Here is a 26961-nt window from a genome sequence, read left to right as displayed (position 1 = left end):
ACCCGGCACTGGAAACCATGAGGACAAAGCTGCCGCTCATCTTCCTAGGGAGCCCCGAGTGCTCCCCATGAGCTCGGGCTGAGGCAGACAGGGGCTGCGAGGACGCAGGGTGCAGGCTGAGCCCCTCCGCCAGGCGCCGAGCCCTGGGAAGGGAGAGATGGAGCAGGTAAGCAGCCAGTGGGCGTCTGGAAGCGCAGCTGGGTGTAGGGCTGCAGTTAGGATCCCTTGGTGCCGGCAGGGCAGGTTTTGCAATGCAAATACCTTTCTCTTTGCATCGAGCCCTGTTCTCACGCAAATCCCTGGGTTTTGTACATTTTTTTATTTCCTCTGGTTCTAGATCTTGGTGCGGTCATTTTTACCTGTGTGGAGGCAGGTAGTGCATCCCCACCGCCTGATGCGGCTGCCACCTCCATTGCTCCCAGACACGCAATGGGATTGAAATGCTGGGTGAAAGGCTGGGCTTTGTCCCGTAGTCGCACAGTGGGACTTCCCTGCTGGAGGAAACTTGGTGGGGACCAAGCGCTTGAGGGACTGGACGTTCCTGTGGATATTGTAACAATCCCGAGTGATCGTAATTAAAGCTGGCAGTTTGGAAGGGATATTAAACCTTCTGCATCCAAGCTGACGCTGAGCAATTTGAGAGCAGAATAAGACCCCATGGGGGAGTTGGATTAAGCCACTCGGGCTTCCCATGGGCCTTTCCCGCGTCCCTCTGAAGCACCCGCTTGTGCCAACGGACCAAAGAGCTGGAAGTTTGCAGATTCCTCCCAGCAGCGACTTCTCCCAGGGCTGGGGCTGGAGTGGCGGCAGCAGCGGGGGGCCCGGGGCGGCCGCTTTCCCAGCCTGACACGGGGGGACTCGGCTGCGGAAAGGAGCGGAGCAGCCTCCGGGTTGAGGGACGTGCCATGAGCTCATTGTGAAGCCTCAGCTCCGCCAGGCGAGAGGAGCTGTGGGGCTGGATACAACCCGGGGAGAAGGGAAAGAAAATTGTTGGTGTTTGTGCTTCTGGAAGGGGGTGCAATCAGGGGGAGGGCAGCGAATTGCCTTGGTGGCCTCTCCCCAGCTCCTTGGTAGGTGATGCACAGCCAGTGCTTGGGGCTTGAATAGACATGGTGGTAGGGGATCTGCTTTGACTCCCCAGCTCCTGCCTGGGGAGCCCATCTCCCCCTCCTATCCAAGCAGAAGCACCCCTGGGGTTTTTCCCTCACCGCGCACCCACCTTCTGCTCTTTCTGAGTCACCCATGGGTGCCCAGCTCTTGGTGCCAGCAGCCTATTTGGTGCATATGTGAAATATGGCCACTGCTCCATTCCCCCCTCCACCGCCTCCCGCTTCCCCGGCAGCGCGGGGCTCGAGGGGCCGGTGGCTGGCGGGGGAGCGTGGTGGTTGCCAGCCAGGGAAGGCATCTATTGTGTGGAGGCAGCAAGGCGTGTTTGCGTAGCCAAGCAAGCAAATGTGCCGGGCACTTGGCTCGGCAGACCCATGTGCTGGGGCCGGGATGTGCCTCCCATTCCCAGACTGGTTTCGGAGGTGTGCCAGCGGCATCCCCACCGTGGGCATCGCTACTCCAGGGGTTCCGCGAGCCAACCTCCCTGGTGTCGGCGTGGTGAGGGAAGACAGCCCAAAAATTATGGTGTGAGGCAGGCCTGAGGCTTGTATTAGGTTTTCTGCCTGTCCATAAACAGCTATGGACTCTGGCTTGCTGTGTGCCTCAGTTTCTCCATCTCTGTCATGGGCAGAGCCATGCTTCCAGCCCTCCCAGGCTTACTGGGAGGATAAACAGCGGTGGAGTCATGTGCCGGGAATCCAGGACCCCGGGGTCCACCTGGCTCATTCTGTGACTCAGTTTCCCAGTCACCGCAATGCTTGTTGGGTCAAGCAGGAAAACACCTGCCCAGATGTGGCTGATGGTTCCTTCTGCTCCTGCTTGGCCCCAGCGGTGGGAAGCCAGTGATCATTGGTGTGCGAAGGGCTGCGTTCACCCCCCTCTCATAGCCACATTAGAGCATCCTGACTTAATGCTGGTATTATTTAATTGATCTGGATTTGCAGATGCTGGAAAAAGAGCACCGCTGGCATAAATCGGTGAGCTCTGGCATGGGAGCAGGTGGATGCTCGCCGATCCACTCCAGTGCGAAGGCAACCAGTTTGGTCCCAACCCTCTTGGCCAGGACAGAAGTTGTTTGGCCGCCAATTTCTCCCTCTGCCCTTCGCTCAAAGTGGGTTTTTCTCCAGCAAATGTCATGCCTGGCTCTCGCGAGGTCTTGGCACTGAGTAAAGCTGGGAGAGAGCCACGCGGTGTGGGTTTGTGCTACCTGGTCCGAGGGGCATGCTGCCTCACCAGGGATGGGAGGAGAGGATTTCCCTCTTCGGATTTGCCCTGCAGCTGTTTGAAATAGGAAAGCTTTCTCATCTAGAAATGCTTGGATCTATGTTTTTTTGAGCATTTGAATGCAAAAGATAGTTTGTGTTTGAGGTTCATGGACTCAAAGGCAGGAGAGACAGCGGCAGCGGCTTTTCTGACTGCCCCGAAGCCCAGCCGAGCTCTCTCTGCTTTGAACCCTGTGATGTGCTCCAGCATCATCCCGAGAAGCCATCCAGTCTGGACTTGAAGATGTCAAGAGATGGCAAATCCTCTCCTCCCCTGGGGAGTTTGTTCTGATGGTTAATCACCTGGCTATTAAAAATGTGAGTTTTCGTCCTTGTTTGCATGTGTCTGGCTCTCGCTCCCAGCCCTTGGCGGTCGCTCTGTGTCTCCACGGCCTCAGTAAGGCGAAGCCACTTATCCTCCTGGAGACGAGGCATCCATTTCCAGCCTCTCCGCCTGAGCACCTTGTGCTGCCGAACCGGCTTTCCCCACTCTGCCAGGCAAACCATCCGAAAAAAAAAAAAAAAATCCCTCTCTTCCCCACTGGAGTGGCCAAGTTGCTCCGCTGGCACTGGAGCGGCTGCGGGGCAGGAGGACAAGGAGCTCCCGGCTCCAGTGACCTGCAGGATGGCTGCTTGATTTACAAATTAACCTTGCAAAACCATTGGGTTGGGGGTTATTCCACCCACCAGCCTTTGCTGGGGAGAATGTTCAGCTGTTTTGGTACAGGCAAGACAGAGGGTCCTTGTCGGCCAGAGCTGAGCCCTGGTCCGGATGTGGAGGTCGCCCGTGGTTCATCTGTGGATCGTGCCAGAGCAAACCGTCCCGTGCCGCTGCTCTGCTCTGGGAAAGCACCCCAAAACCTGCCCGTAACCTCTGCCCCTTCACCAGCTTGTGATTGAAGGGCTGGGCTCGCTGCAGCCCTCTGCAGCCATTCCCATGGCTTGTTGCTCACTCCCCTTGGAAATGCGTGCCTTGTTCTCCCTCTGAATGGATTGACCTTCATCTCCCAGCTCTGGTTTTGCTTTTGGGAACTGGATGGCCCCGGGGTCCCCACACCACCAGTGCAGCCATAGAGACCCCTGACCCCGGGGTGGACTTGAAGTGTGGCTGCTGACCACGGGATTGTGGTGGCCGAGGAGCATTAAATCCACAGGCTGGTGCCTTGAATGACTGAGATGCATTGGAAAACCCCATCTTGATTTTGGCTGATAAATTGGCTTCACCTCTCCAGGAGTGCCTGGCTCTGGCTGGAGTGGGGAGGCATGGGAGCAGTGCTCAGCCTGGCTTGGGACACTTCGGGGAGGGTCGCATCCAGCAGCAGACAGCCGCGTGGTGCCGGCATATGGGCCAGGGTGCCAGTGTGGCATGGAGGTGATGCCTGGGCAGGTTTTGGGCTGTAGTGGTGTCTGGGGGGTTTTCCAGCCCACCCTCATTTTCCTCCCCTGCCCATCGGGTGCTCACCAGGGGTCAAGGTGAAGCAAGGAGCTCTCATGGGGCGGATGCCCCCGGAGGGAACCGGAGTGGGTGACCTGCAGGACAAGGAATTTGGCTGACGGTGCCTAGTGTGACGTGCTGTGGCTGTCCCCCAAACACGTGGCTGGGTGGCTGCCACGGCACACGCGTGGTCCCAGTCCCCAGGGAGGGGATGCCGTGAAGCAGCCCTGTGCGGCAGGGATGCCTGGCTCCTGATTTCCTTCTTTCTTGCTTCCCCCAGCTTGACAGCGGACCCCCGGCAAGGCCACCTGTCCTGTGAGCGGCCCCCCCATGCACAGCCCCCCTCCGGTGCCCGCCAGCTGGATGCCGTCCCCGCCGGAGGCTGAGGATGCCCCAAGTGCCTCGGTGCCCCCCGGGACGGGGGACAGCACCTGCCTGCAGCCGCCTCGCCTCAACTTCCCACACCACCCTGCCGGTGAGTCCCTGGGGGTCTGTCCCCTGCCCCAGTATCAACCTCCTAATGGTGTTAATGGGACCAGACTGGGGACAAGCCAGTCCTCAGCCCCCCTGTGCTGAGGCCCCGGCATTGTTCCCAGCAGAAACCCGATCCCTGCCTGCAAACAAAGCCCAGAAGAGGGGGGGCTGGCAGGGGCTGGGGGGGGTGCACAGGGGGGTCCTTTCTCTCCCAGTCCCTTCCCCTTCCCCCATCGCTCGCTGGGGATGCCGGGACGAGTTCCCGGTCCTGTTGCCATCTCCTAGACAACCAGCGTGGGGGGGGGGCTTTTGTTTCCATAGTGATAAATGTGTGAGCATCCAGCATCTGGGACAAAAGGATCACCATCCCTCCCTCCCTTTTTGCCTCCTCGACCCCATCTCCCCCTCTTTGAGGCCTTGGAAAAGAGGCCAAAAGACATTTGGGTTTTATTTGGTCGAAATGGCATTTCCGTGGTAACCCAGCATGGGCTTACCCCCAAACACAGCTGCCGTGACCCCCCCCAGCATGCGGTACTGCCTGGGAAGCGGGGTTTGGGGCTCTGGGGGATGCCTAATGCCCGCAGCCCCCCAGCACCCTTAGGGTGAGGGCAGGAGGATTTGGCAGGACCCCTCTGATGGGCTCCAGCATCCCCTGATGTGGGTCAGGCAGCCCAGTGTCTGCGATGGCTCCCATCTGTGTCCAGGTCCCCTCCCTGGTGGGATCACAGACCCAGGCAAGCCAGCACCGAACCTGCATCAGGCCTGTAAGCGGCTTGGGAGTCCCCAAAACCAGCCGGGTGACCCAGACTGGGACCCCGGGAGACCACTGACAGAGACCCCGGCTCCTACCAGCATCCTGTGAGCCTTTGCCCAAGGTCCTGGTGCCCGGCTGGGATCTCAGCAAGGTGTTCTTTTTCCCAACCCAGCAAAGATCCAACACCATAAGTAGGTGTAGGTGGCAATCATGTGCGTGTGTGTATATATTTATATATGTGTGCATCTACAAATGGCTGTAATGGGAGTTTGGGGTTGGCTAATAACGACATGGCAGCCGTGAGTCAGCGCACGGGGCGATGGTATCTGCTCCAAGCCAGCCTTGCGATGGTGGACTGGTCCTTGGATGCTGTCGGGGTGGCCCAGGCCAGTGGTCCTATCCTCAGAGCCACCGCGGTGGCATCTGGCAGCCTGGGAGCCCCCCGATTCCCCCGGTCCCAGCAATCCCGAGCTCTCCCTGGCTTAGGCTGCTGCTGCAAGGGGAGCTGGAGCCAGTGCAAAGGGATGCTCCTCGAGAAACCGGGACTCCCGCGCCTATCTCCTGGGTGTAAGATCCCAGCTCCACACCGGGAAACGTGTCCGGGCAGAGCCCCGCGCTGCAAGATGGGCCTGAAACATTGCCTGCACCCAATTATTCATTCCTTTTTTTTTTTTTTTTTGGCCCCCACCCTAGGCACTCAAAGTAACTATCTTGGTATTAATTAAAGTGTAAATCACCCAAAACAGAAGCTAATCATGCAGTATCATTAATAAAGGGGAAGGTGACCATCCTGGACCCAGCTTGGGCATGGGATAAAATAGAAAATGCCCCAAAGTGACCCAAATTCCCTTTCTCTGCTGAAGTCTCGTCCCCATTTGCCACCAGGGCTGGAGCTGCAGTGGTGCAGGGACAGTGGGCAAGGGGATCTTCACTGGTGGCCAGGACCCCCAGGGTATTGCCAGGATGCTGTTGTGCCACCACTGACCCTTCCCCTTCGCCTCCGCAGGCGGGCAAGCTGTTTTCTCCTGAGACGAGCCCAACCAAGTGATCAAAATAGAGTCCCTCAAGGTGACAGTCGACTTCTTGAAGGTGCCCCTGGGCCTGAAGAAGCCCCCTCTGAAGGAGGCCCTGGCCACTGTCCCAGGGCCGGGGAGACCCAAGCCCCTCGGCGTGGAGCGGCACAAGCCACGGCACTCTGACACCATGGACAATGAGTCACAATACTCGGGATATTCCTACAAGTCCGGGCATTCCCGCAGCTCCCGCAAGCACAGGTGAGGGGTCAGTGCCTGCCTGGGGAGGGATCCCCTGGCCCCAGTGGGCACTGCCACCCAGGTGCACCCACCCCACTCCCTTTTTTTGCCTTCCAGGGATCGGCGGGACCGGCATCGCTCAAAAAGCCGGGACGGGAGCCGCGGGGACAAGTCGGTGACCATCCAAGCACCAGGCGAGCCCTTGTTGGACAATGAGTCGACCCGGGGGGATGAGAGGGTGAGTTGGGCAGGGGGAGGAATAGGGTTGGCATCTCTGCCCCATCGTGGGGATGCTGCTGAGGGTGGGAGCCGCTGGCGGGGCACGGGGGCTCCCGGCATGCCTGGTGCTCCCCAGCAGAGCGGTTGAGCCGGTTGGGCTGGCCCTTGGCTGGCGGATGGGCTTCTGTGAGTGCTGTGGCAGCGCCGGCGGGGAGGGCAGACAGGCGGCACGGGTGCAAATGAAAGGGGACCGGCTGTTGCGGCACCCTGGGGAAGCAGCTGGGTTGGGCACGGGCTGCCCAAGGGTGGAAAACACCCCGGAGATCCACTCCCTGGGGATCCACTCCCTAGGGATTAGCTTCAGCTCCTCGCTCGGCGAGATCCTCCTGCAGGCGATGCCGGCTTGGCCATGCCAAGGCATAATAACCCCAGCCCAGCTCCCAGCAGGATCACACCGGCGAGCAGGTTGGTGCAGAGGAGGGTCCCACGCTGCATCCCCCCACTGGCCACCCCAGTCCCCTGGTCCCATGGGGGTCCCTCGCCATGAGTGGCAGTGGGGGCAGAGCTGCTGTGCCCCCCACACTGGGTGCCGGCACTCCTCTGGCCGCCGCAGAGCCTGGTCCCTGGCTTTAATCATCTCCCAGCCACCTACGCAGGCAGCTCCAGCTCTTTTCATCTTCCCCCACCAAGAAGTCGGTGCCGGCAGAGGCCGGGGTTTGCGGTGGCCGGGATGCCGGCGGCGGAGCCTGCCCGGTCCAGCTGTGGCCAGAGCAAGCTGATGGCAGCGTGGGTTCACCTGGGGATGGGCTGGGACATGGACTGGTCCTCCCGGACCCTCCTCTGCTTCCCATCCCTCTGGAAAGCCCCAGGCTGTGGCTTTATTTTGTTGTTTGGAATGAAATTGCTGGCTTTCCTGCAGAAATTCGGGGGGGGCGGGAAATAAGATACGATAAAACCCCAAGTTTCAGGGATGCCAAAGTGCAGTAAAACAGAATGCACAAGTCTGAGTGAGAGGACAGACAGATGGACAGATGCGTGGCTGCGCCAAGGTGGTGTTTTCAGCGCCTGCAGCACAGCACCTTCTCCTTCCACTAAAACCCCATGTTTTAGCTGGGAAGGAATCAAATAGGGACAGGTCATTTCTGCACCCCTCTGGCTGGAGGAGGGGTCTTTTTGGAGGCAATGGGAGTCCTGTCCAGTGCAGTGAGCTGCCAGATTGCTGGACACTTTGTCCTGCCTGGTGCAGTGCTGGAGGAGGCAGCGCCCGCCTGCTCAGCAGCAGCGAGGGTGTGTTGGGATGGCAGCTGGGCATGTTCCTTCTGGCCCCGCTAATGAGGGGGTTTGCCTGGAAGCAGGATGCTTCCCACTTCCAAAGCTGCTCTCGCCAGTGCCGGAGAGGTGAAGTACGGCACAGAGCCGCCGACGGGGGTTTCCTAGAGGGTCCCAGCCAAATGGCTGCATTCCCCTACCCCAGGCTGAGGTTTCCACTGTCTAAATGGGGGTGATGGCGCCAGGCAGCGCACCGGGCTTTGAGGTTTGGTGGATGGGAGATGCTGGAGTTGGGTTGGGGTGGGGGTCCAGTGCAGCTGGCAGCCCCCTGGGGTGCTAGGGACGGGGAAGGGGGGACACGGAGCCATCCCCTGCATAACCCTCCCATCCGCCCTTCCCAGGATGACAACTGGGGCGAGACCACCACGGTGGTGACGGGGACGTCGGAGCACAGCATCTCGCACGATGACATCACCCGCATCACCAAGGACATGGAGGACAGCGCCCACCTGGACTGCTCCCGGCACCTGGGCGTCTCGCTGGCCGGGGCGCTGGCACTGCTTGCCTTCCTCACACCCCTCGCCTTCATGCTCCTACCCCAGCTGCTGTGGCGGGAGGAGCTGGAGCCCTGCGGGACACCCTGCGAGGGGCTCTTCATCTCCGTGGCCTTCAAACTCCTCATCCTCCTGCTGGGCAGCTGGGCTCTCTTCTTCCGTCGCCCCAAAGCCTTCTTCCCTCGCATCTTTGTCTTCCGAGCATTGCTAATGGTGCTTGTCTTCCTCCTCGTCGTCTCCTACTGGCTTTTCTATGGTGTACGGATCCTGGACTCACGGGACCGCAACTACCAGGGGGTGGTACAGTACGCCGTCTCGCTGGTGGATGCCTTGCTCTTCGTGCACTACCTGGCCGTGGTGCTGCTGGAGCTGCGCCAGCTCCAGCCCCAGTTCACCCTCAAAGCCGTCCGCTCTGCTGACGGAGCCAGTCGTTTCTACAACGTTGGCCATCTCAGGTATGGGGGTGCCGGAGGGGATTGCTGCCACAGTGGGTTCCCCTCTTTGTGTGTGTGCATGAGGTGTGCGTGTCCACTGGTTGCTCCTGGGTGTTTGTGCAGTCCCATGTGTGCATTCCCATGCACATGTACATGTGTGCATGTGCATTGGTGCATGTGCAGGTGCCCAAGTGTACTCATGAGTGGTTGTGCTCACGCTTCTGCCCTCCACGGCACCCCAGCATCAACCGGCTGGAGGAGCTGCAAGCATGCCCTGCAGCGGGTACAGCCCCGCTCCATCCATGGGATGAGATGTCCCCACAGTGCCGCACGCTGTCCGTCCCTCCCTCCTTGTCCTGCCCCGGCTGTGTGTGCCTCCCACCCTCGGCACGGTGCTAACTGGCTCTCTGTGCCCCCCATGCCTGGCTGTGTCTCCCTGCAGCATCCAGCGAGCAGCCGTGTGGATCCTGGAGAACTATTACCACGATTTCCCGGTCTACAACCCTGCCCTCCTCAACCTGCCAAAATCCGTCCTGTCCAAGAAAATGTCTGGGTTTAAAGTCTATTCACTCGGCGAGGGTGAGCTCCCCTTCCCCTGGCTTCTCCTCTTGTTCTCTCTCCTCCTTCCCTTTCCCATCCCTGTGTTTTCCTCTCCGGAGGCTCCTCTTGGCTCCAGAGAGCCTGGAGTGGGATCGCTGCAGCCTGACTGTGGGGCAGGGGGAGTGTGGGGCACCAACCCTTCTCTAACTTCACCCTTTTCCCTGCAGAAAACACAACGAACAACTCCACAGGCCAGTCCCGGGCTGTCATTGCGGCAGCTGCCCGGAGGCGCGACAACAGCCACAACGAGTATTACTATGAGGAGGCAGAGCATGAGCGCAGGGTGCGGAAACGCCGAGCCAGGTACGGGGCCGGTGGTGGGGACCGGGCTGCGTGCCGCATTGGGTGCCCCACTGCTGTGTGTCCCATGCGGTCCCCATCCCAGGACCCCCCATGAGGACCTGGGCAGTGCTGGCAGGAGGGAGTGAGTGCTCCTGGGGTCACCTCCAGCCCCGCAAGACGAGGTTTTCCTGCTCTTAGGGAAGTGAATCCCAAGCCCAGCTGTTGTGCAGCACAACCAGATCTCCCCCAAAACTGTTTTGGGGTAGAAGCTGGGTTCCTGCCAGCAGCAAGTGGCTCCCCCCCCAACCCCAGGGGATTTCCTGCCCGTGGCCGGACTCTGCCCTCTTGCAGCCACATCCATGGCTTTCCTCCCAACAGGCTGGTGGTGGCGGTGGAAGAAGCCTTTACCCACATCAAGCGGCTGCAGGAGGAAGACCAGAAGAACCCACGGGAGATCATGGACCCACGGGAGGCGGCTCAGGCCATCTTTGCCTCCATGGCCCGGGCCATGCAGAAGTACCTGCGCACCACGAAGCAGCAGCCCTACCACACCATGGAGAGCATCCTGCAGCACCTTGAGTTCTGCATCACCCATGATATGACGCCCAAGGTGCGTGGAGGAGGGGCATGGTGAGGTGGGACAGGTCCACAGGTTTGCCCAAAGCCTTGGTCCAGATCATGAGGACTTGGCGGGGGGGGTCCCCACCATGTGAGAGCATCCCCCTGGGAGGACAAGGGATTGGGGGATACAGCCAGAAAAGTGGGTGTAACCCCAAGGGAGCAACACACAGTGATGGGAACCAGCTCCGCGGGGATGTTTTTCCTGCAGGACCTGCTGAGCAGCTTGAGGCTGCAAAAAAAAAAAATAGGCTGAGCCATAGGAAGGTGACGTTCACATGTCTTTTCCCTCCTCCAAGGCATTCCTTGAGCGTTACCTGATGGCCGGGCCCACCATCCAGTACCACAAGGACCGCTGGCTGGCCAAGCAGTGGACGCTGGTCAGCGAGGAGCCGGTGACGAATGGCCTGAAAGATGGGGTGGTCTTTGTGCTGAAGCGCCAGGACTTCAGCCTCGTGGTGAGCACCAAGAAGATCCCTTTCTTCAAGCTCTCAGAGGAGTTCGTGGACCCCAAGTCACACAAGTTCGTCATGAGGCTGCAGTCGGAGACCTCCGTGTGAGCTCAAGAGGGATGGAGAGGGGTCGGGGGGGGGAGACCCTCTCTGCACCCCTCTGTCTCATCCTCACCATCTCCAACGGGGCTCAGGGAGGCCACGGCTCGAGGGCAGAACTGCAGCGGGCGCTAGGAAGCAGCACCCATGCCCGGCTCCATCACCTACCTGTGAGCACTCGCCCTCAGCCTCGGCTTGGCCCCCGTTGGGGTGGGCTGAGCCCCTTCCTCTTCCTCCTCCTCCTCCCTCCCGAAACCCAGGTCCTTGTAGCAATCCCCCAGAAGGCGCAGCCGGCGGAGGACAGTGGCACAGCCAGGAAGGAAACAGTGTTTCGGTGCCATAACTCAAGGGCTAACTCTACATGTTCTTCACCAGCGTCTTCAAGAACCATCAGGTCCCCAGGACCTTCTGCGCTTGCGCGTTTTCTACCTGGCAACTGTCCTGGCTCTGGCCTTAAACTACTGCCCGGCATCTGGGGCTGGTTTTTAATCCTAGAGATTTTTTGGGGGGAGTATTTTGCAAACACCTCCGCGATCTGTGGCTGCTATGAAAAACTCCCCCGGCATCCAAGACACCGGAGTGGCGATGCTCCTGGCTGTAGGAATGTCCTCCTCGCCTCTCTGCTGATGGTTTCTGTGCTCAGCTCTTAACAAAAGCAAGTGAAAATCTGGTTTTTAAGAGAAGCAGAAGGTTTTTTTTATATGGTTTCCCTGCTCCCAAGGTGACCCATGTCCCTGGTCCCAACAGCATCTCCATGGGGCTTCCCCACGCCAGTTGGAGCTGTGGCCATGGATTGCAGGCCCAGCAGCTTGAAATGTCTCTCAGGGTCCAATCCTGGCCCCAGAGCCAGCGGGCTGAATGAAACGAGGGGTTCCTGATGAGGGTGATGAAGGCTCGTAGCTCAGTGAGGTCCTTCACGTCCCATGGTGGCAGGTGGCCTGTGGTGGTCCCACAAGCAGGGGCTGGGGCTGGCTCGCCATCAGGGACGCAAAACCTTTTGCCTTCCCTTGGTTTTGTTAAGGTCGCAAATACCTCATGGATTTTTTTTTTTTTTTTTTTTCCCCACCCTCTGGATCCCATAATCCAGCCATGCCGTGCCGGGTGGGGGGGCTTGTGTGGTCCCAGCGGGGGGGTTGTGGCTGGTTTGGTCATGGGAGCTGCCAAATTTCACCCCAGGGAGGCGTGAGGTTGGATTTGATTTTGGTTTATTTTGTCCTAAGCACTAAAAGGGGTGTGATTTCAGGGCGGGGGCAACAATGCCGCTTGGGCTGTGGCACGCTGGCCACATGTGCCACCCCAGAGGGGCTGGAGGCTTCCCCAGTAAGTACCAGTAGCAAAATTAAGATGCTGGAGGGGTTCTATGGGGTCTGTCCCCATCCAGGCACCGCACTGCTCGGGGCTGGCTTTCCCGATTTCCAGGAAATCGCCATGTTTGGGGAGATTCTAACCCCTCCCTGCTGCTCCCCTCGTCTTCCAGCTTCTTGAGGCCGAAGGACCTGGGTTTCACCCCCCTGGTCCTCCCAGCTCCATCAGTGCGGCTGCTGCTGGGAGCCTGTTTTGGGGTGTTTTACAGGAAAAGAGACTTCAGTGAGCGCGAGCAGATGGGTCAGCCCGGGAGGGGGGATTTTCCACTTGGAGTTTAAGAAGAATAAACCCTTTTTCATTTGTTTTTGGTTTTGGTTTGGGGTTTTTTTTTCCACAGAGCCGAGACCTTGTGCATGCGTGTAGAAAATTGTAAAATGTAAAATTGTTTTTTAATATATAAAAAGCTTGTTTTTACAGTTTGCAGTGGATCAAAGCATTACGGCAGTGGTAGGAAGTTTTGTTGGTTGTTTTGGGTTTGTTTTTTTTTCATAGAGCAACTAAAATTGTACAAATTTTTTTTTTTATAAAATAAACCCACTTTGACTTTTTTTTTTTTCCTCCTTCATCTTCCTGCACCCAGTGCTTTGGGGTGAGGCAGCAGTTTTAGGTCCCAGCTTTGCTCCTGCCCAATCTGGGCAGCTCAGAGATGCTGCAGTGGCAGGATGTGGCCTCAAGGGAGCACTCGGGGAGAAACACGTCCTGCGCTTGGAGGATCCTCGGTGCAGGACAAGGGCTTGGGGTTGGTGGGGGGCATGGATTTAGGGTCTATAGGGCCAAGGAGGTGGGGTTTGAGGGGCCAAAGATTTGGGTTTTATGGGGTCAAGGAGTTTGGTTGATGGGGTCCAAGGGTTTAGAGTTTTGAGGGGTCCAAGGATTTGGGGTCTGTGGGGCCAAGAGTTTGGGCTTTACAGAGCCAAGGGTTTGGGATCTGTGAGGTCAGGGGGTTGGCGTCTATGGGGCTAAGGATTTGGAATTTATGAGACAAACAGCTTGGAGTCTAATGGGGCCAAGGGTTCGTGATTGTGGGGCCAAGGGTTTAGAGTTTGAGGGGTCCGAGGATTTGGCGTTTGTAGGGCCAAGGATTCAGGCTTTATGGAGCCAAGGGTTTGGGATCTGTGAGGTCAGGGGTTTTATAGGGCCAAGGATTTGGAATTTATGGGGGCCAAGGGGTTTGGGGGGCCAAGGGATTTGGGGTTTATGCGGGTGAAGGGCTTGGGATGAGCAGAGGGGAGCAGGGGCTGCTGCTCTACCTCCCCCCAGTGCAGATGGGAGAAATGCCCAAACCCTCCCCGGCGCGGGGGGGGCAAGACCCAACCTCGTTGCTGGGGGGAACGAGCCCCCCCCCCACGCACAGCTCCCCGGGGGCAGGGGCTGCTCCCAGCCTGCAGAACCTCCACCTGCCCCGGGGCTGCTGCCGCCTGCAATCCCCTCACTGTGACAATCGAGGTGGCGGATGTTTGGGCTCCTGTGCGCCCTCTCCAGCACCCACCTGCACACACCCCCCAGCCACCCCTGGGCCCCTGCACCCCTGCTTGTGGGGGGGTCCCTCATGCAGCAATGGCACCACTGATTCACTGGGACCCAGCGTCAGCGTTTCCTTTGGCTTTTACACCTTTTCTCCCCTCATCTCAGCCCTGGGCCGCCCCCACACACACGCTGTGCCCCGCTCCCTGCAGGAGGATGTTTGCTGTGGGTGGGGGGAGCAGAGCGAGGGGAAACTGAGGCAGGTCAGTGCAACTGCAGCACTGTCCCCAGCACAAGGGACACAAGCTGGGGTGGGGGGGGGTGCTAGCCCCCCTGCCAGGCTGTGCTGGGGCTCATGGACCCCCCCCAGCTCCTCATTTCCGTGGGGACATTCTTGCTTCTCCAAGGGTATGTTACCCACAGGGTCACTGGGGCTCTGTGGAGTGTTTATTTCCCGCCCTATCTTTGCCCTGTGATGAGTTCAACAGTCATCTGACAAGCTGCTGGCCCCAGGGTGGGGAGGGCGGTTTATTTCAGTCCTGTGTGGTTTTTTTTCCTTTCCGTGACTAACGGAGGCAGCACAAGAAACTCCTTCCCCCAGCCATCTCGGAGTGGGCTGGCTGCCAGCCGCCTCTGATCCGTTTCCAGACATGGGGGAAAAAGTGACGGCTGGGCTGGGCAGGGGGGGCTGCCTGTCCCAGCAGAGAAAGTCCAGGGGTTTTGGGGTGAAATCCTGCTTTATTGGCTCGGCCATGCCCAGCACAGACACCCGGAGCCTCTGTCCTTGCACGTGGGGCACAGCAATAACAGCACACACATGGCCACATCCCACGCGGTTTCCTGTCCCACGCAGGTCCCCGTTCCCACCAGGATTCGGGCACACACTCGAGCATCCGTAGGAAGGGCTGAGGAGGCACATGATGCTTGTAGCACCCTGGTTGCCGCGTGGCCTCCAGCTGGGAGCATCATCCTGGCTCAGTCCCCTCGGGAGTGGCCTCGTGGTCCCTGGGGGTGTCTGGAAGCCACTGGGATCCCCTGGGTGCCCTCAGACAGCACCAGGCTCCCCGGAGCAGCAGGGACCACCAGCGACTGTGGGTGTATCAGGCTGGGAAAGAAGCAAAATCGGGTGCTGGGGGGGCTACAAACCCTCCCCAGGGACCTGCATGGGCTGGAGGGACTGGAACTCAGCTAGCAGCACACCCCCCTGCCAGGTACTGGGGTTCAGTGCATAGGGGTGAAATACCTGGGGTGGCAGTGGCGGTGGGGGATCTGGCTCACAGAAGGTGGTTTCAGTGTGCTCTGGGGGTTTCTCTGGCCCCTTCTCCTCCTGCAAGAGAGGCAGTGGCTGCTTGAGGACTCAGCTTCACCATGTCAGTTGCGGTGGATGGGGAAACTGATGCATGGGCTGGGGCTTGCCCAAAACCATGCAGGGGCTGGAAAACAGCTCTCAGCCCTCCCAGCTCACGTGTTGCCAGCAAGAAGATCCCCATCAGCTGGGCTCACCTGGGAAGCAGGGATTATTGGGGTGGTGTCCTGGATAGGGAGATGGTCCAGGGCTCCCAAATCTGCAATGCAACGAGCTTGGATGTGAATCACAGCACTGAGACCAGGTTGGCGATGGTATAACGAGATGCCCCGGCCTCACAGGGCTCAGGCTGACCACGTCTTACCTGAAGAGTCGCTAGCGGGGGTGGCTTGGTCCTGGGTCCCTGCGGGCCAGGGCAGACACAGGCGTTACAACAGTGAGGCCGAATGGGCTTTGCAAAAAGCTGAGCAAGACCCTCCTGGGAAGAGGGCAGCAGTGGGGGATGAGCTGGTGAGCTTTGGGTTTTGATTTCCAGGAGGAAAAAACCCTTGAGCTTCAAGTTTGTGTTAAAGCAGGGAAGGAGAAGCTGTGGGGAGAGATGGCAGAGCTGGCACAGAGAGATGCAAAATTGAGCAGAAAAGGGAATTATGGGTTAAACTTCTGGACTTTTAAAGCCAGATCTGAGCAAGGGGCAACACTCACCATAGGGCTAAGCTGTGGCCAAAGGGGTTTCTGGCTGGTGCAAGGGCCTGATCCTGCCCCCCACCCCAGCACGAAGCCAGACCCCCCCACTCACCGAGTTGTACCAGAATAACTGACTTTTTGCAGCACTTCTCAATGCTTTGAGGATGTGGGCTGCAAGATGGTTGTCACCCTTTCCTGCTAACCCAGCTGAAACCAGGACACATGCAACTGAGTGAAGGGGGGAGATGCTGGTACCCCGGTGGGGGAGCTCACCTTCCCCCTTGGTCTGCCGGTATGTGAAGAAGAGCACGAGCAGAGCAACCACCACAAAAATGGCTGGGGACCAGTACCTGATGGGAACAGCCGATGTATTTTCTACAGGAAGAGAGAGGAGATGTGGGCATGCTGCCCGCAAAGGTGGCTGGGGGCAGTGCCAGGCACTGGGGGGTCTCTGGGGGGGGGTGCAGGACCCTCCAAGGATGGTGGCACATCCCCAAGTCACATCTCTTCCTTTCTCTGTGGGACTCACGGGTTTTGTTCCCCATGGCGCCTGGTCTTGTCGGCATGGAGGTAGTGATGGTGTCTGCGGTCCAAGGAGGCATTGGGGTGGCTGTTGGCCACCTTGTCAACTTGTCCACATCCTCAGCGGTTGTGGTGGGTTCTCCCACGTGTTCCAGGACATCATCACGCTGCGTGGTGCTTTGGTGCCCTGGCTCCTCTTTTTTGAGGATGAGAGCTGGGAACAAGTGTCATTAATTCACGTTAATGGCTCCCCAAACCAGAACTGCCCCCGAGGATCAGGAACACAGCTGCAGAGCTGGGAGCTGTACCGGCCCCACCATGGTCCTGCACAGGCAGCTCAGCCTGCACTGCAGCACTGTAGCTGAGGGAAAGGCAAGGCAGGAGCAAGAAACAGCTAACCCACGTCCCTCTGGCCTCAGGTGACTTGGGACGGAGGCGTGGGGCTGGGGGGCCATCGCCTGAGCGGGTGAGCGGATGCCAGCAAAGCAGCAAGTGCTGCCGTCCCACATCCTGTCAGGGCGGCGAGCAGCCAGGTTCACACGCTTCTGCTGCACGACTCTACCAAGACAAACCCCCGCTAATGAAGAAGGTGCTAAATGGCGGCTGTGCCGCGGTGGATGCTGGAGAGACCAAGCCGAAGTCCTGTTGGAAGTCATGCACGGCCACATGCTGCCGAGCAGCGTCACGTTGACACAGCCCCCATGGAGCTGCCAGAAGTTGGGCAATTGGTAGCGGTGCCAGCATGGATGGGTGCTCTGCGGTGGCAAAACAGGCTCCCCAAGCAAACCAGCCCATGGCCGCTACGGTCCCGGCCGTGAAAGGGGCTGGGTGGTCAGAGAGCATCCCTGCTGCTTGGCCAGCAAAGGGCTGGGCAGGTATGAGGAAACCCAGGGTGTAGGTTTGTGGCACAGCCTGGCACTGACACAGCCCAGGAAACCCCAGCCCTTCCCCTGCACACAAGCCAGTCCCAAGCCAAGCAATAAAGCAGTCAACCTGAGCCTTACCCCCATGAAACAGCCAGGCAAGCATCCTGCCCTGCTGCAAAAGGTCCCCCAGGAAGGCATCGGGGCCTGCTGCCTTCACACCACCTCTTCTTCCTCCTCCTCTCTCCAGCCCCAGAGACAGGGGGGAGCCCCCAGACCCCACTCTGCCACCCCAACCCCACTCACCAGCTCCACAGCAGAGCACTGCCATGCAGAGCCACCCCATCCTGATGCCTCTTGGCTTCATCCTCCTCTGCCCCACCAAGCCTTCCACCGCCGCTCCCTCTCTTGCAATGTCTTCCTTCCCCTTTCTGCCCAACCAACAGCTTCCTGTGAGCTCAAAGGTGTTGGCACTGAAATAGGGTGATTAATGGCCAGAAACCGTGCTGGGGGGTCATTTCTGGGGCTGTTCCCAGGGTTAAGGGATGGAGCCCCGTCAGCTGTCGGCGTGGGCGAAGGAGGAGGTGATGCTCCAGCGCTGCCCTGGCTCTCTTCAGGCCAGTCCCTGGTGCCATCACTGCTGTTTTAAGCCCTGTCCAGGCTGGGGATAGGAGTTACAAGGACAGATTTGGTGCCACACAGACGAATCCCTTGGTAAAATGCATGACCCACCGAGGTATATATTTTTAATTGATCGACATGGATTTGAAGAACTCAAAAACAAGCATGTCATATACTGTGAAAATGCAGAGAACAAATAAATTACTCCACAATCTTGTCAATAATGGACTGTTTTCACCCAAAATAATATGCAGACAGAAACTGAGCTCGGATGTGTCTTGCATTTTTATTCCAGCAGCTCCTAGAAGGCTCTCCTGTGCCAGGCACTTCAAAGAAATCTCCGGTTTCATCCCTGAATAATTTACTATCAGCACAGACAAGACAAAGAGCAGGGGGGAGCAGCACACACGGGAAGAGGCTTCCCATCGAGGGCAGCATCTGTCTGTCCGGCGGCACTGGAAAATTGATGCCAATGTGCGCGTTTCACTCAGTTGCTGGTTCTGGGTGGGTTTGGGGAGCAGGAAGGGTGGGGACATGCCCTGTGCCCTGCTCACTGGGCACCCAGTTCCCTGTAAGTCCCAGCTCAGGGTGAACCCACGCAGACCCTGCTGCAGGACACGCATTCCTGTGGGTTGCAGCCACTACCACGCCATGCAGCATCCCTGCATCACTTGGGGCTTGGAGAGCTGCTCTCCTCCCTAAAGCTCCGCTGGGAAGCTGCCTAACTCCACAGACACAACACTTCACATAAAAATATTTCATCCAAGAATAAAAACCTCATATACAAACACATCAAAGGAATGGAGCAGAACAGCATCAGCCACGTTCCTTGTCCTGTTTTCCCCCAGGCCCGGACCACCTCATGCTCTTGGACCTCGGCACAGCCCTGCAGCGTCTCAGGGGATGGCAAGCAGCTCACTGGCAGCATAAAGTGATGCTGAGCATGGTGCTGGGGTGCTGCAAGGTTTGGAAGGTCCCAGGCAGGCACTGGGGAAACAGCCGGCACCGAAACTGCAGCAGCCTGGATGTGTTCGCCGTAGCAAAGGCACACGTGTTTCTATATTCAGCTTTCTACCAAGTGTTATTTTTGCTTTCTCTTGGTTTGGCAACCAAAGGAAGCAGCCAAGTATTTGCCAAGTTTAAAAGTATAGCAAAAACAAAAAGGGGCTTTAAGAGGCTCCTCAAATCTTCCTGTCCTCTTGTTCTGAGGCTCTGAACTGCCAGGTGCTGCAGAACAAATCCCAGGAGCATCAGCTCATGTCCTTGCACTGGGAGGACTGGACTTGCAGCCCCAGTTTTGGTCCATGTTCCTTGGTCTCATCACAGAGGGCAGAAAAAGAAGCCCAAACCCCACGCAGATGCCAAAACATGGGCAGAGCTCCTGTGCCAGACGAGCCTGCAATCGGAGGCAGCAGTGATGGGGAGGGAAGGGGAGGATGCTGCAGCCCCCATGGGCCAGGGCTGGGCAGAGAGGACCAGCCACCATGGTCAGAGCAGGCTCATGGGTGCACCAGAGGGAGCCGTGTCGGGGCTGCGTCACAGGATCTGTCTAGCTGACCAACGAGTAGACACTTCTCTCATCCTGCTCCTGGCACCCCGCCATACCGTTGCCCATCTTCTCATCATCCGTCTGCAACTGCAAAGAGACAAAAGCTTTGCTTGGCCTCGTGGGAGCTGATCCCTCCATTGGTGAGAGAGAGGGGACCCACGGGCTTGGCTTGAAGCTCTAGACCCTGAGAAAGCCCGGGGAAGACCCATCTGTCTGTGCCCCTTGCTCCAGGGAGCACATCTCTCACCCTGGGGTCTTGCCCATCTCCTTGCTCAGCACTGGAACCCCTGCAGGGGACATGGCCATGAGCCTGGATGGTGAAATAAATGGTTTTGAAGGTCTCCACGCTGGCATTCGGCATCTTCTTTGGGTCATCTTGCTGTGCCTTAGAGAAATTCTGCAGGTGCACCTGAGGAAAAGGTTTTAAAAAGTATTTCCAGAGTTCAGAGCTGGCAAAGGGATTTCAAAGCCCGGGTGAGCCAGGGACAGAGGCCCTGGTCATGCACTGAGAAGTGCAGGCAGGTGGCTGTGGCCGTCCTGGCTGCTCTTGGGCCAGCCCCAGCACTAGCATGTCCCCCTTCAAGTTCCCAGGAGGAACTAACAGACAAAGCCAGGGGTTGTCCAGCTACCGTCCTTCCATCCCATCCCCACCACGCAGCCCCCAGGCCGTCCCTGTCCTCTGCAGGGACCCCCCAGCTGTGCAGCCCAGTCCAGCCACATACTGGGAGGACAGCAATGAGCCTGCGTGGACTCACCTGCTGTGAAGGGCCGACTTGGGCGTACACCGTCATGTCCTCTGCTCTGGCCTCTGCAAGGAGAAAAAAGTGGAAGTTCAGTGAGGGAGTGGGTTGCTGCAGCTGGGAAGGGTCTGTAGTGGATCTCCCTGCTTGACCCATGGTGCTGCTGGGATGCTCCTCGCTGAGGGCTGGAGGGAATCTCGGCTTAAAGTGTGCCAGGCTCAGGCAAAAGCTTAGCCGTGCAGGAGCTGCAGCACCCAGCAGCCCCTTGGAGCTGATGGAGGTGTTTGCTGTGGGTCTGGGTGGAGGTGAGCATTGCTTCTCATCCCACTGACCCTCCTGCCCCGGCCACTGCAGGAGCAGGGAGCTTGCTTCCAGTTCAAAGGACAGCAGTCAAAGGGACTTGCCAGTGAAAATCAGTGCTTTTTTATTTAAATACAAGATCCCAGGCTGCTTTTGGAGGGTGATATGCATTTGTCTCTCCTTCATGTGTAGCCACCATTGCAGCAATTGTTAGTGTCGTCTTGTTCTTTGGCTCATCAAACAGAGGTGGGGAGAGAGGATTTAAATCCTTCATAATCCCTGTTTTGGTTCAAAATGTCAGTGCCTCCCATTTGAAGCGCTACTGCCAGCCCCACAGAGGAACAGCCATGCAGGCTTCAGCCCATGCACAGAGGAGCGCTTTGGGGAGAGGTTTTGCCCATGGTTCCCGAGGAATGAGCTGGATCCAAATTATGGGCTGGGAGGACCCTGTGGTCCTGGTGCTGGGTGCACCCCAATGTCCCGCTTGGGCACATGCAAATGCAAAATACAAGGCAGGAACTCCCCCATTTGTGTCAGCTTTATTTCAGCTTACAGAAACAACAAAACACACGCATAAAAAAAGAAAAAAGTCAGCAAGATCTTTGCTGGGCATTGGCTCAGAAGTAGCAGTGATGGGCACGGCATGTCCCATCACAAAACAGCCCTGAATGTCAGGGAGAGGAGATGAGAACTGGTCCAGTGATTTCTTCTTCCACCAGGTCTCTTGGTTGGACTTATATCCTGAACCCCTGAGTCTAGCAGAGCTGATCCCAAAGCAACATGAAGGGCACACTTCAGTCCCTGCAGCCGCCATTGTGGGAAACCAGGCAACGGCTGTTTCAGGCAGCAATTTCAGGCAGCAATTTCAGGCAGCAGTTGCAGGCAGTGGTTGCTTGAGTTGCATGTGGTGCTGCAGGGGAGTTGTTTCTGGTCATGGGCACACGACCCCTCATTGCTTGTCTCTGACCCCCAGTTGTCTCTTGCCAGCTTTTCCCCAAAATCCTTCTTGCTTTGGTGATCTCATGGCTGTGCTCCCAGCTCCTTCTTGGTGGGCTGGCAGGAAGTTTTCCAGCAAGAGACTGGGGGAGAGCACGGCTTTAGCCACTGCGATATCACCTGGGATCATCCCCTTTCACTCGCCTTTGTGGGTGCAGGGTGGGGGCACAGGGAGGTATCGGGGTCCTGCGAGCTGGGGTATGCTGTGGTACTAAGCCACAGTGATGGATGATTTCCCTCCTGATCTTAAATGCGACTAGGCTATTCCCACCAGGAAAAAGGGGAAGGGAGGGCAGTGCCTGGGGGAACCCCAAAGTCCTACCTGTGTTCATAGCCTCAGCTGCAGGCAAATGGAAGATCCTCCAGCCTGGGGGAGAAGCAACACAGGGCTCCTGTCAGCAGCGGCAACAAAAGCAAACCCCATGCAGCATCTTCAGATCTGGCTGCTGCAGCCCCTCCTGGGTGCCTGGGCACTGGGCCTGGGTGCATCCTCCCCTCTCAGGTCCTATCTCCTGCTTGCCAGGTCTGCAGGGATGGTTACCCACAGGGGAAGCAGCTCACCTTTGAATTTACAGTAGATTACAAAGATAACCACTGCTAAAAGCGCTCCGGCTCCAGTCACCAATGCAGCCATGATTCCAGCCTGCCTGCTGGAGTAGGTGCCTTGAAAGAGAAGAAGGTCCGGTAACAACATCCCCAAAATACATCTGTCTCTTTCTGGCATCAGAGAGGGGGGAAATAGGCACGTCTCTGCTTCAACACCCCACTGAGCCCTTCCCTGCTTTGCAGGGAGCCTTATTTCACAATTACGTGGTCCAAGACAGAAAAGAGGCGACACGCTGCATGAGGACAAGTGGCTTTCCAAACAGAGCAGCAGCTGGGAGACTCCTGCCCCAGCCCCTCCATGGCCACGGCTGCCCCTGCCGATGCCCCTTTGCCCTCCAGGGACTTCACAGGTGGCTTTTTGAGCGGAGGAACCCCACGTGGGCTGGGGGCAGCAGCTGCACACAGAGTCACACTCGCACCTCCAGCCCATCCTTGGCTCTGCCTCTCCGTTGCACGAACTGATTTAATGTTCCCATCCCAAGCCAGGACTTTTTGGGGGACACCCCCCTCTCCCCAAACTCCCCAGGTGACAAAGCACATGGATGCTAAGGGCACAGCCCAGAAAGCCTGAATATCCCCCCGTGAGCTGTTTTGGGAGAAGATGGACTGTGCTGGCCTCAGGCTCCCCATCTCTCCCCTCCCCAGGCGTGGGGGTCCAGCGCAGCCGGATGCTGTTAGCTGGCTTGGGCACACTCAGACATTTAGGAGCCAGGCCAGACACGGACACGCAGTTTGGCATCTCACCAGTTGTGGGAGGGTGGCTTGTGTTTTCTGGTGGCACAAGCGACACAGTGAGGGGAGAGAACAGGGAGAGAGGTAAATGCCTCTGCCAGGGGTCTGCGTTTCTCACTTTGCACGCCAAGACACAGCTCAGGGGAAAGCTGGAGCCACCAGGAGCAGGATATGGCCCATCCCTGCCACCCACCCATGCATATTTCCATGGCTGTTACCTGCACAGAGGGCAGAAGGCGAGATGATGGTAACATTGCGGCTGCTGACAGGGTTTTGTGCCGTGCATGTGAGCGGGATGAGTGGCTTGTCCGGGGATGACTCCTCCACCAGCACTGTGGGCCCCTCCTGCCATGACAAGCCCCCAGCGCTCCAGCTGTAGGAGATGTTGCCGGAGCCAGAGCCCAACGCGGTGCAGTGCAGGGTGTAGAGGCAGTCACCAGCCGAGCAGTTCTGCGCCACACAGGTCACCGTCAGCACTGCCAGCTCCCCTGTGGGAAGCGGGGGGCTGTCAGGAAATCCCCAATCCCCCCATTTAGTACAAAGCATTGGGAAAAAAAAGCCAACACTAAAAGGCACTTACTGTACACATGTAGGGTGAAGGTGGCTTTTACCCCCAAGGTCTTTGCGGTGTAGGTACCAGCGTCTTCCATCCTCAGCTGGGAGATGGTGAGCGCGCTGCCGTTCTTGGAGAAGGCCAAGCGCGGCTTGTAGTTGTCATCAAAAAATGTGGCTTCAGGAGGATCGCCGAATTTCACGGTCACTATGACATCGTTGCGAAAGCTCCAGGCTGTGGCTTCTTTATCCAGGTTCTTGAGGTGGAAGGTGACAGACCTGCCCACGGCCCCAGTCACCTCTGCCCCATCGCTGGTGCATGCTGGAGAGAGAAGCCGGGCTGAAGTTGGTGTGCCCAGGGAGAAGATGCACAGCAAGCTTGGGGCCTGGCTGGTGGAGAAGGCAAGAGGGCTTGGGGAAGGGTCCTTGGCCAAAAAGAAGAGCCTCAGCCAAAAAGAAGAGCCTCACCCTGCTGCAATCACACAGCATGATGCCATGGACAGGCTGATCTATACGGGCCAGAGCCCCCTGTGCTATCGCGCACACAGTACCTCTGTTCAGCTGCGGGTGAAGTCATAGGTTGGTTTGGGTTGGAAGGCACCTTTAAAGGTCACCTAGTCTGACCCCCCCGCCATAAGCAGGGACATCTCCCACTCGATCGGGTTGCTCAGAGCCCCGTCCAGCCCGACCTCGAATGTCTCCAGTGATGGGGCATCGACCACTTCTCTGAGGCCAGTGCCTCACCACCCGCAGTGTAAAACATTTCTTCCTGACATCACCCCTCTTTCAGTTTAAAACCATTACCCCTTGTCCTATCGCTACAGGCCCTACTAAAAAGTCTGTCCCCATCTTTCTTATAAGTATTGAAAGGCCACAGTGAGGTCTCCCTGGAGCTTTCTCTTCTCCCAGCTCTCTCAGCCTCTCTCCGTAGCAGAGGTGTTCCAGCCCTTGGATCATTTTTGTGGCCCTCCTCTGGACCCACTCCAACAGGTCCGTGCCTTTCCTGCACTGAGGATCCCAGAGCTGGACGCAGTACTGCAGGTGGGGTCTCACCAGAGTGGAGCAGAGGGGCAGAATCTCCTCCCTCGACCTGCCGGCTACACTTATCTCTATGCACCCCAGGAGATAATTGGTTTTCTGAGGTGCAGACACACATTGCTGGCTTACCCAAACTCTCTGGGGCATCCCTGGGGACAAGGATGCGTGCTGGATCACTGACACTGGATATGGAGAGCACTGAGGAACCACTCCATTGTGGGGTGATTGCAGGAATTAGGGGATTCCTTTTTATTTTAAATAAACTAATTGCCTCTGAGGCTCTGGGCTGAGGAGGACCTGTGCTTTCACATGCCCCAAGGGCTCGTGAAGCGAGCAGCACCAGGTTCCCCTGCAGCTACAGGACACCCACACTGCTTCCCGCATGCAAAGGGGGTGCAAGGGACAGACCCTTGAGGTGCAAAATGAAAGTGCAAGGAGGAGTTTGCAATGGCTCAGAAAGGTCAGGCAGGTTCCCTTTCATCACCAGTCCAAAAGGCCAAGCTCACCTACACGGGCAGGCAAGAAAACAGATAACCTCTTCCCCAAATGTGCAGCTGCTTCTTCCCTCTTCTGAGGAAGAAGACGACATTTCCCTTATTTTGAGGATGGATCTACTTCCCATTTTAAAAATCAGTGCTGCCCAGTCTGGACTGGGGACAGAAGTTTTCTCCCCAGTTCCTGGAAGGGAAATTGATCCTGGCTTAGCCAGGCAGCCAGACCCCGAGGTTGTCACCTCTCCCCAGGGCTCTGCATTTCTGCTCACCACTGCCTGACCCCATGGGGATGCCTCCAGGACATTGAGAGCAGGCATCTCTTGACTGCATGGAAGGAAGAGCTGGTCGGGGAGGATAAACTTGCAGAAGGAAATTCAGCTAAAACAGCAGATGAGGACTCATCCGGTGGTAAAGCCCTCCTTGAGACTGCAGGGAGGGGGCCAGGGAAGAGCCAGTGTCTGCTCATTTCCCTCTTGCCTAAAAAAAGGCAGAAAGTGTCTCCTGTTCCAAACAGCCCTAAATACCCCACAATGTTCCCCACAGGAACATAGAAAACTCAGAGATGACACGGTGGGGACAGACCCTGAACAAGGAGCAGAACGGTAAACTTGGTGGCTGATGCACATCCGGCAGCAGCTGGAGAGACGCTGGGCTGGAGTGGAGACCTGATGCATTCCCTCATTAGCAGAAAGGGACCACACGAGAGCAAGAGGCCAGCACCAGGTTGCACTGGGTGTCTTTCACCCTGGTTTCCCCAACATTCTTGGGACGAACTCCATCCCTGCAGAGCTGCACCTGCTCTTGGCACCGCTGGTCCCACACATGCCAACCCTGTCCCTGCTCTCCCAGGAGTCCCTAAAACCACCCCAAGTCCCCTGTGGGCTCCTTCCCTTCCACCACCAAGGGAAAACGAGCACCTTGTACTTACTTGCTTGGTGGAGGAGGAGGGCGAGCAGCAGGCACCAAAACATATCCATTGCCTCACAGCGCACAGAGAGGGGCTCACCGTACACAGCATCTACTACAGATCATGCATGATAGCAAGAGGAAGATGTATGCAGCTGCACCCACACAGCTTCCCCTCCAGTGGCTGATCACCACAGTGACATCAGGCAGTGACATCATCGCAGTGATGTGTCTAGTACCAGAAGGCGTATGACAAGAAGGAAAATCCCACATGTATAATGAAAACTTGAGCTGAAGAACTCCATTTTGAAGGAAAGATGAGTGTGGCAGCTGGGACAAAGAGAATCATCATGGCCATGTGTGACAAGTGTCCCAGCTCTTCTATGGGAACCAGCTCTAAGAGAGGGGTGTCGTGGAGACCATCGCAGGTCAGTGCCCAGGAGCACAGTGGTGCCCATGGACCGATCTCACCAAGGGCATCCTTCATAAGGGACGCTGAGATCCAAACTCTCCCATCCCCTCAAACTCCATCCCCCCTAAACAGGACAGCTAAATGACAACTGCAGGGAAACCAGCCACTTCCCTAATTCGGATTATTCTGGGAAGTAGCATGACACCAGTGTCAGACTGAAATTCAGGTGGGGGAAGCGTGCTGGACAAGCTGGGGGATGTGAGGCTTTAAAATAACCCTGGTTCCTCTACCCCAGCAAGGAAGTGGGGGCTGCTGTTGCCCTTCAGTGCTGTGGCAGGGGCTGCCTCCCCCTCTCAGCCAGAAATTCAGCTTTAAATAGTCCACTTGGAAGATCCTGAACTCCTAAAAGCAGCTTGTGTTTCACAACACCCTGGCAGGGGGGCTGAGATGAGAGGCACAAAGAGACACTCTGAGGAATGAGCTACCCCATAACCCCCCTTTGCCACCTCCAACCATCACCTGGGAGATGGGGGGGGGGTGTCTGTGGCATTGTGTCTCAGTGCTCCTCTGCAATGGCAATATTAGCAGTTTTATTTGAACTTTTCCCCATATTGAGCATCTGATGGCCCCTCAGAGCCATGGGGTGGGCTGCAATGAGTGCACGCATGCCCGGCCTGCGCGTTGCAGGGTCAGGCACCTTCCCCATTATTCTGCAAGGACCAACACAGGTAGCACTGGGCTCCATCCTGCACAAGTGCCAGGCACAGAATTTGGGGCTTTTGCACCATTTTAGAGGCAGAAGGGCAATTGTGACCTTGCCCTTCCCTGGACCCCCCCCAAGCTCCTTGGGGAAGCGGTTGCTTTGCGGGCAGACTTTTCCAAGGAAGCCGCTCAGCTGGTTTTCTGTTGCAATGAAAGAAGGAAACTGGGGAGGTGCAAAAACACTGATTTCTCTTCCCCCTAAAGCCTGATGCAGCGTATGACACACTCCTCCAGCAA

At 57.6% G+C, this 26961-nt stretch overlaps 3 protein-coding genes across 4 annotated transcripts; 1 reads left to right on the top strand and 2 right to left on the bottom strand.

The window, feature by feature from the left end:
- Positions 1 to 6235: 6235 nt before the first annotated feature.
- On the top strand, positions 6236 to 10821 carry VANGL2 (VANGL planar cell polarity protein 2). 2 transcript variants are annotated; one of them, XM_010564135.1, is made up of 7 exons: positions 6236 to 6306; positions 6403 to 6523; positions 8175 to 8782; positions 9204 to 9334; positions 9529 to 9664; positions 10022 to 10253; positions 10561 to 10821. In XM_010564135.1, the coding sequence occupies exons 1-7, from the start codon at positions 6236 to 6238 to the stop codon at positions 10819 to 10821; spliced, it is 1560 nt and encodes a 519-aa protein (XP_010562437.1). The 2 variants fall into 2 exon arrangements, with proteins under 2 accessions (XP_010562437.1, XP_010562435.1); XM_010564133.1 differs by having other exon boundaries at positions 9204 to 9340.
- Positions 10822 to 14194: 3373 nt separating this feature from the next.
- LOC104829692 lies at positions 14195 to 17431 on the bottom strand. Its single transcript, XM_010564132.1, has 6 exons — positions 17323 to 17431; positions 16161 to 16367; positions 15905 to 16006; positions 15312 to 15350; positions 15144 to 15206; positions 14195 to 14970 (listed from the first exon to the last, which is right to left on the bottom strand). Exons 1-6 carry the CDS (start codon positions 17381 to 17383, stop codon positions 14780 to 14782), a joined length of 663 nt encoding a protein of 220 aa, XP_010562434.1. The 5' UTR covers positions 17384 to 17431; the 3' UTR covers positions 14195 to 14779.
- A 1624-nt stretch (positions 17432 to 19055) lies between these two features.
- LOC104829691 (SLAM family member 5-like) lies at positions 19056 to 25754 on the bottom strand. Its single transcript, XM_010564131.1, has 8 exons — positions 25573 to 25754; positions 23141 to 23434; positions 22779 to 23048; positions 21784 to 21885; positions 21545 to 21589; positions 19942 to 19994; positions 19434 to 19595; positions 19056 to 19273 (listed from the first exon to the last, which is right to left on the bottom strand). Exons 1-8 carry the CDS (start codon positions 25619 to 25621, stop codon positions 19187 to 19189), a joined length of 1062 nt encoding a protein of 353 aa, XP_010562433.1. The 5' UTR covers positions 25622 to 25754; the 3' UTR covers positions 19056 to 19186.
- Positions 25755 to 26961: the final 1207 nt, after the last annotated feature.

This window comes from Haliaeetus leucocephalus, unplaced genomic scaffold (genome assembly GCF_000737465.1).
Source record: "Haliaeetus leucocephalus isolate CR32 unplaced genomic scaffold, Haliaeetus_leucocephalus-4.0 Scaffold175, whole genome shotgun sequence".
NCBI classification, from domain to species: Eukaryota; Metazoa; Chordata; class Aves; order Accipitriformes; family Accipitridae; genus Haliaeetus; species Haliaeetus leucocephalus.
Note: the sequence above shows the minus strand (reverse complement) of the source record. Positions and strands in the feature narration are given on the sequence as shown.